At 46.9% G+C, this 17,901-nt stretch overlaps 1 protein-coding gene across 2 annotated transcripts in view; it reads left to right on the forward strand.

The window, feature by feature from the left end:
* Window positions 1-14,505, forward strand: part of SVOP (SV2 related protein) — a 113,166-nt gene extending 98,661 nt beyond the window's left edge. For both annotated transcript variants that reach the window (XM_063913260.1, XM_063913261.1), the window contains one exon: window positions 12,874-14,505. In XM_063913260.1, the coding sequence (XP_063769330.1) occupies window positions 12,874-13,080 (207 nt within the window). In that variant the 3' untranslated portion in view covers window positions 13,081-14,505. The remainder of the gene's footprint in view (window positions 1-12,873) is intronic.
* Window positions 14,506-17,901: the final 3,396 nt, after the last annotated feature.

Genomic DNA, 17,901 nt, shown 5'->3' on the forward strand with positions numbered 1-17,901 from the left:
TGATACCTCTCCCCAAAATGTATTTTGCGGGAACACACAGGCGTATCAGTTGATTTCCTCTGCCCTGCATCAGATCCATTTACAAGCCAGTAAATTGCCTACATGAGAACAACCCTTCCCTCTGACGTTTATATCTCTCTGATCATAAGTGTAGATACAGTCAGGAAGGGTTACTCTGCAGTCCCACATTTAAGTGCACTCATTTATGGAGAATGTGCAGTGCAAAAATATGAAACATAAGCTCTGCATACAGGCATAGGCTCAACCAGGCGTCCAAGTTTATTGTGTCTCAACAAGAACCTTGCACAGCAATTACAGTAAGTCTGAACTGCATTAGTTGGTGACACTAGAGTAGACCAATAGCAGATTTATTTTTGTTTTGGGTGATTAATGGAGGCTTTTGCCTGGGGTACAAGAACACCAGGTCCTAAACTCCCTCTTGGTGGCACTGGTCAATCTATACTTCTATAAAGTAATTAGGTGTAATTAGGTATAGTAAATAAGATTTTAAACCTACCGGTAAATCTTTTTCTCCTAGTCCGTAGAGGATGCTGGGGACTCCGTAAGGACCATGGGATATAGACGGGCTCCGCAGGAGATATGGGCACTATAAAGAACTTTAGAATGGGTGTGCACTGGCTCCTCCCTCTATGCCCCTCCTCCAGACCTCAGTTAGAGAAACTGTGCCCAGAGGAGATGGACAATACGAGGAAAGGATTTTGTTAATCTAAGGGCAAGATTCATACCAGCCCACACCATCCACACCGTATAACCTGGAATATACGCAACCAGTTAACAGTATGAACAAAAAACAGTATCAGCTAAAGACTGATCTCAACTGTAACATAACCCTTATGGAAGCAACAACTATATATAAGCCTTGCAGATTTTGTCCGCACTGGGACGGGCGCCCAGCATCCTCTACGGACTAGGAGAAAAAGATTTACCGGTAGGTTTAAAATCTTATTTTCTCTTACGTCCTAGAGGATGCTGGGGACTCCGTAAGGACCATGGGGTTTATACCAAAGCTCCAGACCGGGCGGGAGAGTGCGGACGACTCTGCAGCACCGACTGACCAAACGCAAGGTCCTCATCAGCCAAGGTATCAAACTTATAGAACTTTGCAAAAGTGTTTGAACCTGACCAGGTAGCTGCTTGGCAAAGCTGTAAAGCCGAGACGCCTCGGGCAGCCGCCCAAGAAGAGGCCACCTTCCTAGTGGAATGGGCCTTTACTGAATTTGTTAACGGCAAACCCGCCGTAGAATGAGCCTGCTGAATCGTGTTACAGATCCAGCGAGCAATAGTCTGACTCGAAGCAGGAGCGCCAACGTTGTTGGCTGCATACAGGACAAACAGTGCTTCTGTTTTCATAACCCGAGCCGTCCTGGCTACATAGATTTTTTAAGGCCCTGACTACATCCAGGGACTTGGAATCCTCCAAGTCACCCGTAGCCACAGGCACTTTATAGGTTGGTTCATATGAAATGAAGAAACCACCTTAGGCAAAAATTGAGGACGAGTCCTCAACTCTGCTCTATCCACATGGAAGGTCAAATAGGGGCTCTTGTGAGACAAGGCCGCCAATTCGGACACCCGCCTTGCAGATGCCAAGGCCAACAACATGACCACCTTCCAAGTGAGAAATTTCAATTCAACCATTTGAAGAGGTTCAAACCAGTGAGACTTCAGGAACCGCAACACCACGTTAAGGTCCCAAGGTGCCACTGGGGGCACAAAAGGAGGCTGGATGTGCAGCACTCCCTTTACAAAAGTCTGGACCTCTGGGAGAGAAGCCAATTCCTTCTGAAAGAAAATAGACAGGGCCGAAATCTGTACCTTAATGGAGTCTAATTTTAGGCCCATATCCACTCCTGTCTGTAGAAAGTGGAGAAAACGGCCCAGATGGAAATCTTCCTTAGGAGCATTCTTGGCTTCACACCAAGAAACATATTTCCTCCAGATACGGTGATAATGTTTTGCAGTCACCTCCTTCCTAGCCTTTATCAGAGTAGGGATGACTTCCTCTGGAATACCTTTCCCAGCTAGGATTCGGTGTTCAACCGCCATGCCGTCAAACGTAACCGCGGTAAGTCTTGGAACACGCAGGGCCCCTGTTGTAACAGGTCCTCCCTGAGAGGAAGAGGCCATGGATCTTCTGTGAGCATCTCCTGAAGATCTGAATACCAGGCCCTTCGAGGCCAATCTGGAACAATGAGGATTGTTTTCACTCTTTTTTGTCTTATAATTCTCAATATTTTTGAGATGAGAGGAAGAGGGGGGAACACATAGACCGACTGAAACACCCAAGATGTCACCAGGGCGTCTACCGCTACTGCCAGAGGGTCCCTTGATCTGGCACAATACCTCCGAAGCTTCTTGTTGAGGCGTGATGCCATCATGTCTATGTGAGGAATTCCCCAAAGACTTGTTATCTCTGTAAAAACGTCTTGATGAAGTCCCCACTCTCCTGGATGGAGATCGTGTCTGCTGAGGAAGTCTGCTTCCCAGTTGTCCACTCCCGGAATGAAGACCGCTGACAGAGCGCTTACGTGATTTTCCGCCCAGTGAAGAATCCTGGTGGCTTCCGCCATTGCCACTCTGCTCCTTGTCCCGCCTTGGCGGTTTACATGAGCCACGGCTGTGACGTTGTCTGATTGAATCAGAACCGGTAGGTCGCGAAGAAGATTCTCCGCTTGTCGTAGGCCGTTGTATATGGCCCTCAATTCCAGTACGTTGATGTGTAGACAAGCCTCCTGGCTTTACCATAGCCCCTGAAAATTTCTTCCTTGTGTGACTGCTCCCCATCCTCAGAGGCTCGCGTCCGTGGTCACCAGAACCCAGTCTTGAATGTTGAACCTGCGACCTTCTAGAAGGTGAGCACTTTGCAGCCACCACAGGAGAGACACCCTGGCCCGGGGGGGGACAGGCTTATCTTCTGATGTATTAGTAGATGGGACCCTGACCACTTGTCCAGGAGGTCCCACTGAAACGTCCTTGCATGAAACCTGCCGAAGGGGATGGCCTCGTAGGCTGCCACCATTTTCCCCAGAACTCTAGTGCATTGATGAACAGACACTCTTTTTGGTTTTAGCAAGTCTTTGACCATGTTCTGGAGGTCCTGGGTTTTTTCCATCGGGAGAAAAACCCTTTTCTGTTCCGTGTCCAGAATCATGCCTAGGAATGATAGTCGAGTCGTTGGAATCAATTGTGACATTGGCAGATTGAGAGTCCAACTGTGTTGTTGTAGCACTCTCAGGGAGAGCGACACGCTCTTCTGCAATTGATCTCTCGATCTTGCTTTTATCAGGAGATCGTCCAAGTATGGGATAATTGTGACTCCCTGCCTGCGCAGGAGCACCATCATCTCCGCCATCACCTTAGTGAAAATCCTCGGGGCCGTGGAAAGCCCAAACGGCAACGTCTGAAACTGGTAATGACAGTCTCGTACAGCGAATCTCAGGTACGCCTGATGAGGAGGATATATGGGGACATAAAGGTATGCATCCTTTATGTCGAGTGACACCATAAAATCCCCCCCTTCCAGACTGGAGATCACAGCCCGGAGCGATTCCATCTTGAATTTGAACTTTTTCAAGTACAGGTTTAGGGATTTTAGATTTAAAATGGGTCTGACCGAACCATCCGGCTTCGGGACCACGAACAGAGTCGAATAGTACTTTTTCCCCTGTTGGACTAGGGGAACCTTGACAATCACTTGCTGTTGACACAGCTTTTGAATTGCAGCTAACACTACTTCCCTCTCTGGGGAAGAAGCTGGCAAGGCCGACTTGAAAAATCGGCTAGGGGGCACCTCTTCGAATTCCAGTTTGTAGCCTTGGGATACAATATCCATCGCCCAAGAATCCACGTCTGACAGAACCCAGACCTGGCTGAAGAGTCGAAGACGTGCCCCCACCGGTGCGGACTCCCTCAGTGGAGCCCCAGCGTCATGCAGTGGATTTAGTAGAAGCCGGGGAGGACTTCTGCTCCTGGGAACTAGCTGGAGCAGGTGCTCTCTTTCCTCTACCCTTACCTCTGGCGAGGAAAGATGAGCCCCGACCTCTTCTGGACTTATGCGACCGAAAGGACTGCATCTGATATTGTGGAGTTTTCTTTTGCTATGGGGGAACAAAAGGCAAAAAGGTAGATTTACCCGCGGTAGCTGTGGCAACCAGGTCCGCAAGACCTTCCCCAAATAAAACTTCACCTTTGTATGGCAAAACCTCCATATGCTTCTTTGAGTCTGCATCACCCGTCCATTGGCGGGTCCACAGGGCTCGCCTAGCAGAAATCGCCATGGCGTTGGCTCTCGAACCCAGCAACGTCTCTTTGAGCGTCCCTCATATATAAGACTGCGTCTTTAATGTGGCCTAAGGTCAATAAAATGGTATCCCTGTCTAGGGTATCAAGGTCAGCTGACAAGGTATCTGTCCAAGCTGCAACTGCACTACACACCCATGCCGATGCTATTGCCGGTCTGAGCAAAGCACCTGTATGTGCATAAATAGACTTTAAAGTAGTTTCCTGTCTGCGATCAGCAGGATCCTTGAGGGCTGCCGTGTCCGGAGACGGTAGCGCCACCTTCTTGGACAGGCGTGTTAAAGCCTTGTCCACCCTGGGTGAGGATTCCCAACGTTCCCTGTCCTGTGCAGGGAAAGGATACGCCATAAGAATCCTTTTGGGAATCTGCAGTTTTTTATCAGGAGTTTCCCAAGCTTTTTCAAATAACTCGTTAAGCTCATGGGATGGGGGAAAGGTTACCTCAGGTTTCTATTCCTTATACATGCGTACCCTCGTGTCAGGGACCGAGGGGTCATCTGTGATATGCAAAACCTCTTTTATTGCAATAATCATATAATGAATACTTTTGGCCACCCTTGGGTGTAACCTCGCATCATCGTAGTCGACACTGGAGTCAGAATCCGTGTCGGTATCAGTGTCTGCTATTTGGGATAGGGGACGTTTTTGAGACCCAGAAGGGCCCGGTGACCCAGTCGAAGCGGTGGATTGACTCCCAGCTTTTTCTCTGGACTTTGCCTTGTCCAATCTCTTATGTAATAAGGTCACATTTGCATTTAAAACATTCCACATGTCCATCCAATCATGAGTCGGCGTTGCCGACGGAGACACCACAATCATCTGCTCTACCTCCTCCTTAGCTGAGCCTTCCGCATCAGACATGCCGACACACTCGTACCGACACCCCCACACACACAGGGATATAGTTATAAGGAGACAGTTCCCCAATAAGGCCCTTTGGAGAGACAGAGAGAGAGTATGCCAGCACACACCCAGCGCCAACTGACACTGGAAAATAATCTCCCAGATAATAGCGCTTTTATCTTAATCACTGTGTTAATACACTCACTGCGCCTCACAAGTGCCCCCAGTCCTCTTTTCAGCCCTGTGTCACCGTGTTCAGCAGGGGAGAGACCGGGGAGCCAGCTTCTCTGCAGATCTCTGTGGAGAAAATGGCGCTGGTTAGTGCTGAGGGACCAAGCTCCGCCCCCTCCAGCGGCGGGCTTCAGTCCCGCTCAAAATATCACAAAACTGGCGGAGGATTTATAGAATTACTGCCTCCGCAGTGTCTAACCTTATAATGCCAAAATTAGAGGTTTTTATTGCTGCCCAGGGTGCCCCCCCTGCGCCCTGCACCCATCAGTGCCCGCTAGTGTGTGTAGTGTGTGGGAGCAATGGCGCGCAGCGTTACCGCTGCGCGCTTACCTCAGTGAAGATCTGAAGTCTTCTGCCGCCTTGAAGTCTTCTTTTCTTCTTATACTCACCCGGCTTCTATCTTCCAGCTCTGCGAGGAGGACGGCGGCGCGGCTCTGGGACGAACAGCGAGGGGAGACCTGCGTTCCGACTCCCTCTGGAGCTAATGGTGTCCAGTAGCCTAAGAAGCAGAGCCTATCACTTAAGTAGGTCTGCTTCTCTCTCCTCAGTCCCACGATGCAGGGAGCCTGTTGCCAGCAGTGCTCCCTGAAAATAAAAAACCTAACAAAATTCTTTATCAGAGAAACTCAGGAGAGCTCCCCTGTAATGCACCCAATCTCCACTGGGCACAGGATCTAACTGAGGTCTGGAGGAGGGGCATAGAGGGAGGAGCCAGTGCACACCCATTCTAAAGTTCTTTATAGTGCCCATATCTCCTGCGGAGCCCGTCTATACCCCATGGTCCTTACGGAGTCCCCAGCATCCTCTAGGACGTAAGAGAAAATAAGATTTTACTTACCGGTAAATCTATTTCTCGTAGTCCGTAGTGGATGCTGGGGACTCCGTAAGGACCATGGGGAATAGACGGGCTCCGCAGGAGACATGGGCACTTTAAGAAAGAATTTGGATTCTGGTGTGCTCTGGCTCCTCCCTCTATGTCCCTCCTCCAGACCACAGTTAGAGAAACTGTGCCCGGAAGAGCTGACAGTACAAGGAAAGGATTTTGGGAATCCAGGGTAAGACTCATACCAGCCACACCAATCACACCGTATAACTTGTGATAACTTTACCCAGTTAACAGTATGAACAACAACAGAGCATCAGATCAACCCTGATGCAACTATACATAACCCTTATTTAAGCAATTACTATATACAAGCATTGCAGAAGAAGTCCGCACTTGGGACGGGCGCCCAGCATCCACTACGGACTACGAGAAATAGATTTACCGGTAAGTAAAATCTTATTTTCTCTAACGTCCTAGTGGATGCTGGGGACTCCGTAAGGACCATGGGGATTATACCAAAGCTCCCAAACGGGCGGGAGAGTGCGGATGACTCTGCAGCACTGAATGAGCAAACACAAGGTCCTCCTCAGCCAGGGTATCAAACTTGTAGAACTTTACAAAGGTGTTTTAACCTGACCAAGTAGCTGCTCGGCAAAGCTGTAATGCCGAGACCCCTCGGGCAGCCGCCCAAGAAGAGCCCACCTTCCTTGTGGAAAGGGCCTTAACTGATTTAGGCAGCGGCAACCCTGCCGCAGAATGAGCCTGCTGAATCGTGTTACAGATCCAGCGAGCAATAGTTTGCTTTGAAGCAGGCACCCCAAGCTTGTTGGAAGCATACAGGATAAATAAAGATTCTGTTTTCCTGACCTTAGCCGTTCTGGCTACATAAACCTTCAAAGCCCTGACCACATCCAGTGACTCGGAGTCCTCCAAGTCAGTAGTAGCCACAGGCACCACGATAGGTTGGTTTATATAAAAGGATGAAACCACTTTCGGCAGAAATTGTGGGCGGGTCCGCAATTCTTCTCTATCCGCATGGAAAACCAGATAAGGGCTTTTATGTGACAAAGCCGCCAATTCTGACACACGCCTAGCCGAAGCCAAGGCTAATAGCATGACCACCTTCCACGTGAGATATTTCAATTCCACCGTTTTGAGTGGTTCAAACCAGTGTGATTTCAGGAAACTCAACACCACGTTAAGATCCCAAGGTGCCACTGGAGGCACAAAAGGGGGCTGAATATGCAGCACTCCCTTTACAAACGTCTGAACTTCAGGCAGAGAAGCCAGTTCTTTTTGAAAGAAAATGGATAGGGCCGAAATCTGAACCTTAATGGAACCCAATTTAAGGCCCAAAGTCACTCCCGCCTGTAGGAAGTGAAGGAAACGGCCCAGCTGGAATTCCTCCGTAGGGGCATTCCTGGCCTCACACCAAGCCACATATTTTCACCATATACGGTGATAATGTTGAGCTGTCACATCCTTCCTAGCCTTTATCAGCGTAGGAATAACTTCATCCGGAATGCCTTTTTCTGCTAGGATCCGGCGTTCAACCGTCATGCCGTCAAACGCAGCCGCGGTAAGTCTTGGAACAGACAGGGCCCCTGTTGCAACAAGTCCTGTCTTAGAGGCAGAGGCCACGGGTCCTCTGTGAGCATTTCTTGCAGATCTGGATACCAAGTCCTTCATGGCCAATCCGGTACAATGAATATTGTTCTCACTCCTCTTTTTCTTATGATTCTCAGCAACTTGGGTATGAGAGGAAGAGGAGGAAATACATAGACCGACTGGAACACCCACGGTGTCACCAGTGCGTCCACAGCTATCGCCTGAGGGTCCCTTGACCTGGCGCAATATCTCTGTAGCTTTTTGTTGAGGCGGGATGCCATCATGTCCACCTGTGGCAGTTCCCACCGACTTGCAATCTGCGTGAAGACTTCTTGATGAAGTCTCCACTCTCCCGGGTGGAGGTCGTGCCTGCTGAGGAAGTCTGCTTCCCAGTTGTCCACTCCCGGAATGAACACTGCTGACAGTGCGCTTACGTGATTCTCCGCCCAGCGAAGAATTCTAGTGGCTTCTACCATCGCCACCCTGCTCCCTGTGCCGCCTTGGCGGTTTACATGAGCCACTGCGGTGATGTTGTCTGACTGAATCAGAACCGGTTGGTCACGAAGCAGGGACTCCGCTTGACGTAGGGCGTTGTATATGGCCCTTAGTTCCAGGATGTTGTTGGAAATTTCTTCACTGTGTGACTGCCCCCCACCCTCGGAGGCTTGCATCCGTGGTCACCAGGACCCAGTCCTGAATGCCGAATCTGCGACCTTCGAGAAGGTGAGCAGTCTGCAGCCACCACAGGAGAGACACCCTGGCCCTGGGGGATAGGGTGATTAACCGATGCATCTGAAGATGTGATCTGGACCACTTGTCCAGTAAGTCCCATTGGAAGGTCCTCGCATGGAACCTGCCGAAGGGAATGAAGCCACCATCCTTCCCAGGACTCGAGTGCAGTGATGCACTGACACCTGTTTTGGTTTTAATAGATTCCTGACCAGTGTAATGAGCTCCTGAGCTCTCTCTATCGGGAGATAAACCCTTTTCTGGTCTGTGTCTAGGATCATGCCTAGCAGAGGCAGATGAGCTGTAGGAACCAACTGCGACTTTGGAATATATAGAATCCAGCCGTGTTGCCGTTACACTTCCAGAGAAAGTGATATGCTGTTCAGCAACTGCTCTCTTGATCTCGCTTTTATGAGGAGATCGTCCCAGTACGGGATAATTGTGACACCTTGCTTCCGCAGGAACACCATAATTTCCGCCATTACCTTGGTGAATATTCTCGGGGCCGTGGAGAGACCAAACGGCAACGTCTGAAATTGGTAATGACAATCCCGTACCGCAATTCTGAGGTACGCCTGATGAGGTGGATAAATGGGGACATGAAGATATGCATCCTTTATGTCCAGAGTCACCATAAAATCTCCCCCTTTCAGGCTTGCAATGACCGCTCTTAACGATTCCATCTTGAACTTGAACCTTTTCAGGTATATGTTCAGGGATTTTAAATTCAATATGGGTCTGACCGAACCGTCTGGTTTCGGGACTACAACATGGTCGAATAATAACCCCCTCCTTGTTGAAGGAGGGGAACCTTGACCACCACCTGTTGAAGATACAATTTGTGAATTGCAGTTAACACTGTTTCCCTCTCGTGGGGGGAAGCCGGCAGGGCCGTCGGTGAGAGGGCATCTCCTCAAAGTCCAGCTTGTATCCCTGAGACACAATATCTATTGTCCAGGGATCTAACAGGGAGTGAACCCACTTGTGGCTGAACTTACGAAGGCGTGCCCCCACCGGGCCTAGCTCCGCCTGTGGAGCCCCAGCGACATGCGGTGGATTTTGTAGAGGCCGGAGTGGACTTCTGATCCTGGAAACTAGCTGTGTTGTGCAGCTTCTTTCCTCTGCCCCCGCCTCTGGCAAGAAAGGACGCACCTCGGAGTTTCTTTGTTCGAAAGGCTGCATTTGATAATGTCGTGCTTTCCTAGGCTGTGCAGGAATATAAGGCAAAATATCAGAATTACCAGCTATAGCTGTGGAGACCAGGTCCGAGAACCCTTCTCCACACAATCCTCAGCCTTCCATATGCCTCTTAAGTCGGCATCATATGTCCATTGCATATTCTACAGGACACGTCAAGAAGAAATCGACATAGCTTTGACTCTAGGACCCAGTAGACTCATGACTCTTTGGGCATGTTTTATATATATATATATATATATATATATATATATATATATAATATATATCTCTTAAGACAGCATCTTTAATATATATATCTCTATATATACATATATATATATATATATATATATATACATACTAGGGTCTCAATATCTGCTGATAAGGTACCTGTCCACGCTGCCACAGCGCTATAAACCCATGCCGACACACTCGCCGGTCTGAGTAGTGTACCAGAATGTGCATGCTTTCTGCAGGATCCCTGAGAATAGCTGTTACGTCAGGGCTACCTTTTGGGCAAACGTGACACCCTAGGGGAAGATTCCCATCGTATCCTGGCCCTAGTGGGGAAAGGATACTCCCTGAGAATTCTTTGTGGGAAACTGCAGTCTCTTGTCTGGAGATTCCCGCTCTTTTTCATCATGAGAGGAGGGAAATTTACCTCAGCTTTCTTCCCCTTAAACATGTGTACCCTTGTGTCAGGGACAGATGAGTCATCAGTGATATGCAAATCAACTTTTATTACAATAATCATATATTGAATACTTTTCTGCCATTTTGGCTGTAACTTTGCATTATCATAGTCGACACTGGAGTCAGACTCCGTGTCGATATCAGTGTCTATTATTTTGGATAGTGAGCATTGAGAGACTCTGAAGGTCTCTGCGACATAGGGACAGACATGGGTAGATTTCCTGTCTGTTCTCTAATCTTTTGTGCAATAAATTCACCTTAGCACTTAATTACACATATCCAAACAGGTGTCGGCATTGTCGACGGAGACACCCTCTCACACACATATTTGCTCCATCTCCTCCTTAGGGGAGCCTTTTACCTCAGACATGTCGACACACACGTACCGACACACCATCTGCTCATCTGAAGACAATTTCCCCATAAGGCCCTTTGGAGTGACAGAGAGAGAGTATGCCAGCACACACCTCAGCGCTATTAACCCAGGAATAACACAGCAAGTTAATGTTAACCCAGTAGCTGCTGTTTATATTGATTTTTGCGCCAAATTATGTGCCCCCCCTCTCTTTTTACCCTCTTCTACCGTGTAACTGCAGGGGAGAGGCTGGGGAGCTTCCTCTCAGCGGTGCTGTGGAGAAAAAACATGGCGCTGGTGAGTGCTGAGGAAGAAGCCCCGCCACCTCGACGGCGGGTTTCTGTCTCGCTTTCATGTACAATTTTGGCGGGGGCTCATACATATATACAGTGCCCAACTGTATATATGCAAACTTTTGCCAAAGAGGTCTCTAATTGCTGCCCAGGGCGCCCCCCCCCCCCCCCCCCCCCCCTGCGCCCTGCACCCTTACAGTGACCGGAGTATGTGGGTGTAGTGTGGGAGCAATGGCGCACAGCTGCAGTGCTGTGCGCTACCTCATGTGAAGACTGGAGTCTTCTGCCGCCGATTTTGAAGTCTTCTTGCTTCTTTCACCCGGCTTCTGTCTTCCGTCTCTGCGAGGGGGGCGGCGGCGCGGCTCTGGGATCGGACGACGAGGGTGAGATCCTGTGTACGATCCCTCTGGAGCTAATGGTGTACAGTAGCCTAAGACGCAGGACCTATCTGCAGAGAGTAGGGCTGCTTCTCTCCCCTCTGTCCCACGATGCAGGAAGTCTGTTGCCAGCAGAGCTCCCTGAAAATTAAGAAAACCTAACAAAATACTTTCTTATAGCAAGCTCAGGAGAGCTCACTAAACAGCACCCAGCTCGTCCGGGCACAGATTCAAACTGAGGTCTGGAGGAGGGACATAGAGGGAGGAGCCAGAGCACACCAGAATCCAAATTCTTTCTTAAAGTGCCCATATCTCCTGCGGAGCCCGTCTATTCCCCATGGTCCTTACGGAGTCCCCAGCATCCACTAGGACGTTAGAGAAATTGTTTGACCTTCATAAATTAACTAAATAATTTCTGTATAGATAAGCTGAAATCATTGTAAGTTATTTGCTAACAAAGAGCAAAAGAATACATGTAATTGTATATTACCAAACAGTAAGCTAGTAGAACACTCAAAGCTAAACGCTAAATGGTTTCTATAGGTTACTGCACTTTTTGATTTTGTCAGGCGATAACTTCCTCTTAGTCTTGACCTATCAAAACAATCATTACAAATACTACAGTGCAGAATTGCTCACACAAATATTCTCTTATCTGCATATATAAATGTGATCTGTAAAGCATATAAGGCCAATGTTCAGAGTTTAGCTGTTTTTTGCTAGAGCGCAGTTGTGATTGACACTCATGATATCAGAAATGTAATTGGAAGTGTGCTGGGTGTTCCTGAGCGGTGACTGGAAGGGGGCTATTCAGACACATGTAGATGGTCCATCTTATGGACGTGTTATGGAAGGGTTGCCTCAGTGGTAGAGAAGACAGATGCATAATCATTCCCATTGGAGGCCATACCCTGACGGAGAATCTGCACCTATGATGAGGCTGGTGCATGTTACGATGGTGCGACTGTTGGTTGTGTCTAAAAATGCAACAAGCAGTATTTGAGGGTCTCCGTCCTTGCACATGCAGACACACAATGTACACCCAGGAAAGCTTGTAGTGGTAATTGCATAACACCACAGAAGCAGTAATGGCAAAATACGACTCACAATCAGGCCCATGATGTGTTAAGAACCTAGAAATGCTGATGGCTTCCATAGAAGCAGTATGTAATATATTTAATATAAATATATGCTGTTATAGATTAAACAAATAGAAATTCATTATTCATCTGAACCTAGTCATCAATCGATCAGACGTGGTATAGTTTTGCTACATTGACAAAGGGTGCTTCTAGACTGTAGTGCTATTATATGGTTTTCCAGAGCACTAGTGACTCTCTTGAGATTTGACCCAGTTAGAAAAATAATTTGATATTATATATTGCTTACTATTCATAAATCATTCTTTCATATCTCCAGGTGATGCTTGAGTCATCTATATATCTCACAGTGTTGGTATACAGTGGTTGTTGTATACTAGCAGCACTGGCTTCTTGTTTCCTCCCCATTGAAACCAAAGGCCGTGGTCTTCAGGAGTCCAGCCACAGAGAATGGGGCCAGGAGATGGTGGGAAGAGTAGCACACACATCTGGAGTGACTCCTTCAAACTCTGGCTCCCAAGAGTGACTCCTCTCACATTACCCAATGCACAGACACATGGATAGCCTTTCAGTCTCTCATCTACCATCACATGAATTAAAGAGTGGACAACAATGGAAAATGTTCTACTTAAAAGATCAACACTATTCTACTGTATGTCTGTTTAGATCCTTGCAATAGGGTTGAGAATTGTGCTACATCGATGCCACAGTGAAATACATGTACCTTATAAAACACCAATGTAGATTTAAATTGGAAAAAAAAACAAGTTGTATTTTTAGCACCAACGACAAAAGGAGATGTCAAAGCAGGACGAGGCTTTGTGCCGGGAAATGACTCAGTTACATTTCCTCTAGATACTGCTGACGTCTTTGAGTTCTGCACGTTAGGTACAGCGTATCCAAGCTGCGAATCATGGAATTCTGCTAGATGCTGAGCATTGCCTAATGTAGCTCCGAATAAATTCATTAGAGACCAAAACGATCTGTGCAGTGCAGCCAACAAAGATATATCGTGACCTCTCTCTGGTTGGTATTTATAGGCTATTAGTTATCACGGTAGGCTTACCTTTGGCAGCATTTAAGGCCTACATACATAGATCTACACTAGTTTGTCTTTTTAATTATCTGCAAAACAGTAATCCTGCAAGCCCTATGTTAATATAAATGTATGATTTCTATTTCAGTATACAGTTGTAAATGACATGAATTTGTTTTGTTCTACCCTTTTCCACTACTGATGTGGGTCGCAGCCGGGAGCCTGACACGGGAGCTACTCGGCTGCGACCCACATCAGATTGTACCATCTTGTTCCAGGCTTAGGCCATCTGGCATCAGCTCATTGTCTTGTGCAATATATTGATATAGTCCTCACTTGCTGCCAATTTCTAAAATCCTGCTTGAGATGTACTTAGGTGTACATTGAATGTACTGATTGGGAACCCAAGTATGAATAATGATATGTTCCTATTTTTATGCACTTATCACTGATGGTTTGCCCAGCCAATGATCTGTGACAAGCAACACCTTCAGATAATGTAGAGTGTTTAGTGACTGTCTATAGATTCCCATGCCTCTGCAGTACTCCGATGTACAGGTTAATGGAGCTAGACTAATTACATAGGTTTTTAAATAACAAAGGAAACTGGACCATACCATTCCATTTCCGGATCAGCTTCATACTAATGGTCTTGCCCAGGTAAGCGGAGAACTGGGTATGAATCATTGCTTGCCTCTGCTTGGCACTGTATGTATGATGTTATCAGATGCAACAGAAAAGTGAATGTTTGTGTGTTTGAATGTACAGACTTTTGACGAATGCATTTCAGTGTTTAAACGTTTTGTTGTAAGAAGCTTGTTGTATGATCTCCTCTTTTGTCCACAATGCCTTGTTGACTTTGAATTTACTGTAAGTTGAATATTTTATGTTGAATAAATTTTTTACAATAACTAATGGTATTTCGTAGAGCTGTTACATATCAGAGGCTTTTCCATATATCTAGTTACCTGATATCAGAAGAAGACTGTATGTATATGATCAATATTACACACTGGCTCTTAAATTAGTAAAGGGCATAGTCAACAAATAAAATATGTACTGTGGACTACTGTCTCGCAACCCTGGATCTCAGAGATCACTGGCAGAATACGCTGCGGATCCCAGAGTACCGCACTTTAGTGATGTGACCGTTTCCTACTACAGGTTGAGTATCCCATATCCAAATATTCCGAAATACGGAATATTCCGAAATACGGACTTTTTTGAGTGAGAGTGAGATAGTGAAACCTTTGTTTTTTGATGGCTCAATGTACACAAACTTTGTTTAATACACAAAGTTATTAAAAATATTGTATTAAATGACCTTCAGGCTGTGTGTATAAGGTGTATATGAAACACAAATGAATTGTGTGAATGTAGACACACTTTGTTTAATGTACAAAATTATAAAAAATATTGGCTAAAATTACCTTCAGGCTGTGTGTATAAGGTGTATATGAAACATAAATGCATTCTGTGCTTAGATTTAGGTCCCATCACCATGATATCTCATTATGGTATGCAATTATTCCAAAATACGGAAAAATCCCATATCCAAAATACCTCTGGTCCCAAGCATTTTGGATAAGGGAGACTCAACCTGTAATTAGGTTCACTATCATGTGAACCTAAAGTGTATTTTTTCCCCACTGTGCATGCCTATAATAAATCAAAGTGCACCTAGCAGACATATCATTACATACATCTTAGTACCCATGTATATTATCTGTGGGCTGACTTGTCATTTAATAAGGATATGGAGTTCTTAATTAAATGTAAGTTCTGATCATATTCACTAGGACCATCTGTGATTTATAAAAAACATAAAAGGTAGTAGGCAAGTTGCACATGAGTTCTGAACTACTTAATTTTAAAAATGCATTTAGTTGAAATAACCTCAGGCCACATGCAGCCCATTTGTTGTCTAACCTGTTGCCAGGGTGCCTATGTAATACACTGTGCTAATGGTATCCATAACCATGATGGCATCAGTGGTTCTCCTCTGTAGCTACTGGGCCTAATAAGACTGGTTGAATAAAATAGGTGGTGAATTCTCAGTGACTTACTATAAATTGCCTGAAGACGGGACCCAGCAGGGGGCCGGCATGGGTAAGTGCACACACACTTGCCGATGCAGCCTGCAGCGAAGGCAGGTTGGGGGATGGGAGCGAAGGCCATGCTACCTTCGGCAGCATGGCCCTCGCCGGCGTTGTCATCAGATTGAGCTGCATGCAGAAGCGGGAGCATGCATCATCAGCGACATAGTGGGTACACACTGGACGGATTTAACAATTTGTCGTCCAATCTGTCGGAATCAGGCAAATTATTTGAAAAATTGTCTAATGTGTACCCAGCTTAAGATTTGGGTGGGGTCTGTTCAAACTGAAATCTAAATTGCAGTGTAAAAATAAAGCTGTCTAACATGTGTTGGCTACATGCAAAAATAGGATTTCGGTTACCTACCGGTAAATCCTTTTCTCGTAGTCCGTAGAGGATGCTGAGGTCCACATTAGTACCATGGGGTATAGACGGGTCCAACAGGAGCCACTGGCACTTTAGGAGTTTGACCCTCCTATTAGACTCAGTCTAGAAACTGTGCCCAAGGAGACGGACATCTTCGAGAGAAGGATTTAACACAGATAGTGGCGAGATTCATACCAGCTCACACATACAAGGCACATCAAGCTAACCTAGCTTGAAAACTCAGCAACCGCTGAAACATTACTTACCAAGTAACAATGCAGTGCTCTACTAAAACGAAGTTGTACTGAACCAAATAACGATAGCAGGAAAACGAAGCACTGGGCGGGTGACCAGAATCCTCTACGGACTACGAGAAAAGGATTTACCGGTAGGTAACCAAAATCCTATTTTCTCTTACGTCCTAGAGGATGCTGTGGTCCACATTAGTACCATGGGGATGGATGTACCAAAGCTCCCAGAACGGGAGGGAGAGCGCGGAGGCTCCTGCAGAACCGATTGACTGAACTTCAGATCATCAGAGGCCAAAGTATCGAACTTGTAGAACTTTGCAAACGTGTTCAACCCAGACCAAGTTGCAGCTCGGCAAAGTTGTAAAGCCGAGACACCCCGGGCAACCGCCCAGGAAGACCCCACCTTACGAGTAGAGTGGGCCGTGACATACATAGGACACGACAATCCTGCCGTAGAATACGCATGCTGGATAGTGAACCTGTTCCAGCGAGAGATCATCTGCTTCGAAGTAGGACACCCAATTTTCTTGGGATCATACAGGACAAACAGAGAGTCCGATTTTCTGTGACAAGCAGTCCTCTTCACATAGATTTTCAGAGCCCTTACAACATCCAAGGACTTTGATGAAATTGAGGAGTCAGTAGCCACTGGCACCACAATAGGTTGGTTGATATGAAATGCCGACACAACCTTCGGAAGAAACCGCTGACGTGTCCAGAGCTCAGCTCTATCTTCGTGGAAGATCAAGTATGGGCTTTTACAGGACAAAGTCCCCAACTCCGACACACGTCTAGCAGACGCTAAGGCCAACAACGTAACAGCCTTCCATGTAAGAAATTTAACCTCAACCTCCTATAAAGGCTTGAACCAGTCCGATTGGAGGAACTGCAACACCACGTTAAGGTCCCAAGGCGCCGTAGGCGGCACAAAGGGAGGTTGAAGGTGCAGAACTCCCTTCAAAAAGGTCTGAACCTCAGGGAGGGCAGCCAATTGTTTCTGGAAGAAAATGGATAGGGCCGAAATCTGGACCTTCACAGATCCCAACCTCAGGCTCATATCTACACCGGCTTGTAGGAAGAGGAGAAACCGTCCCAGTTGAAACTCCACCACAGGAAATTTCTTGGACTCACACCAAGATACATATTTTTTCCAAATTCGATGGTAATGTTTAGACGTTACTCCTTTCCTAGCCTGTATCAGATTAGGAATAACCTTGTTCGGAATGCCCTTTCGAGCTAGTATCAGGCGTTCAACCTCCATGCCGTCAAACGTAGCCGCGGTACATCTTGATAGGCGAACGGCCCCTGCTGCAGCAGGTCCTCCCGAAGAGAAAGAGGCCTCGGCTCTTCTTGCAGTAGATCCAGATGATCCGCGTACCAAGCCCTTCTTGGCCAGTCTGGAGCAATGAGGATCGCTTGAACCCTTGTTTTCCTTATGAGCTTTAGAACTCTTAGGATGAGTGGAAGCGGAGGAAACACGTACACTGACTGGAACACCCACGGACTCACTAGGGCGTCCACCGCCACTGCTGGCAGGTCCCTCGACCTGGAACAATACCGCCGAAACTTCTTGTTGAGACGAGAGGTCATCATGTCG

This window comes from Pseudophryne corroboree, chromosome 1 (genome assembly GCF_028390025.1).
Source record: "Pseudophryne corroboree isolate aPseCor3 chromosome 1, aPseCor3.hap2, whole genome shotgun sequence".
Taxonomy (NCBI): Eukaryota; Metazoa; Chordata; class Amphibia; order Anura; family Myobatrachidae; genus Pseudophryne; species Pseudophryne corroboree.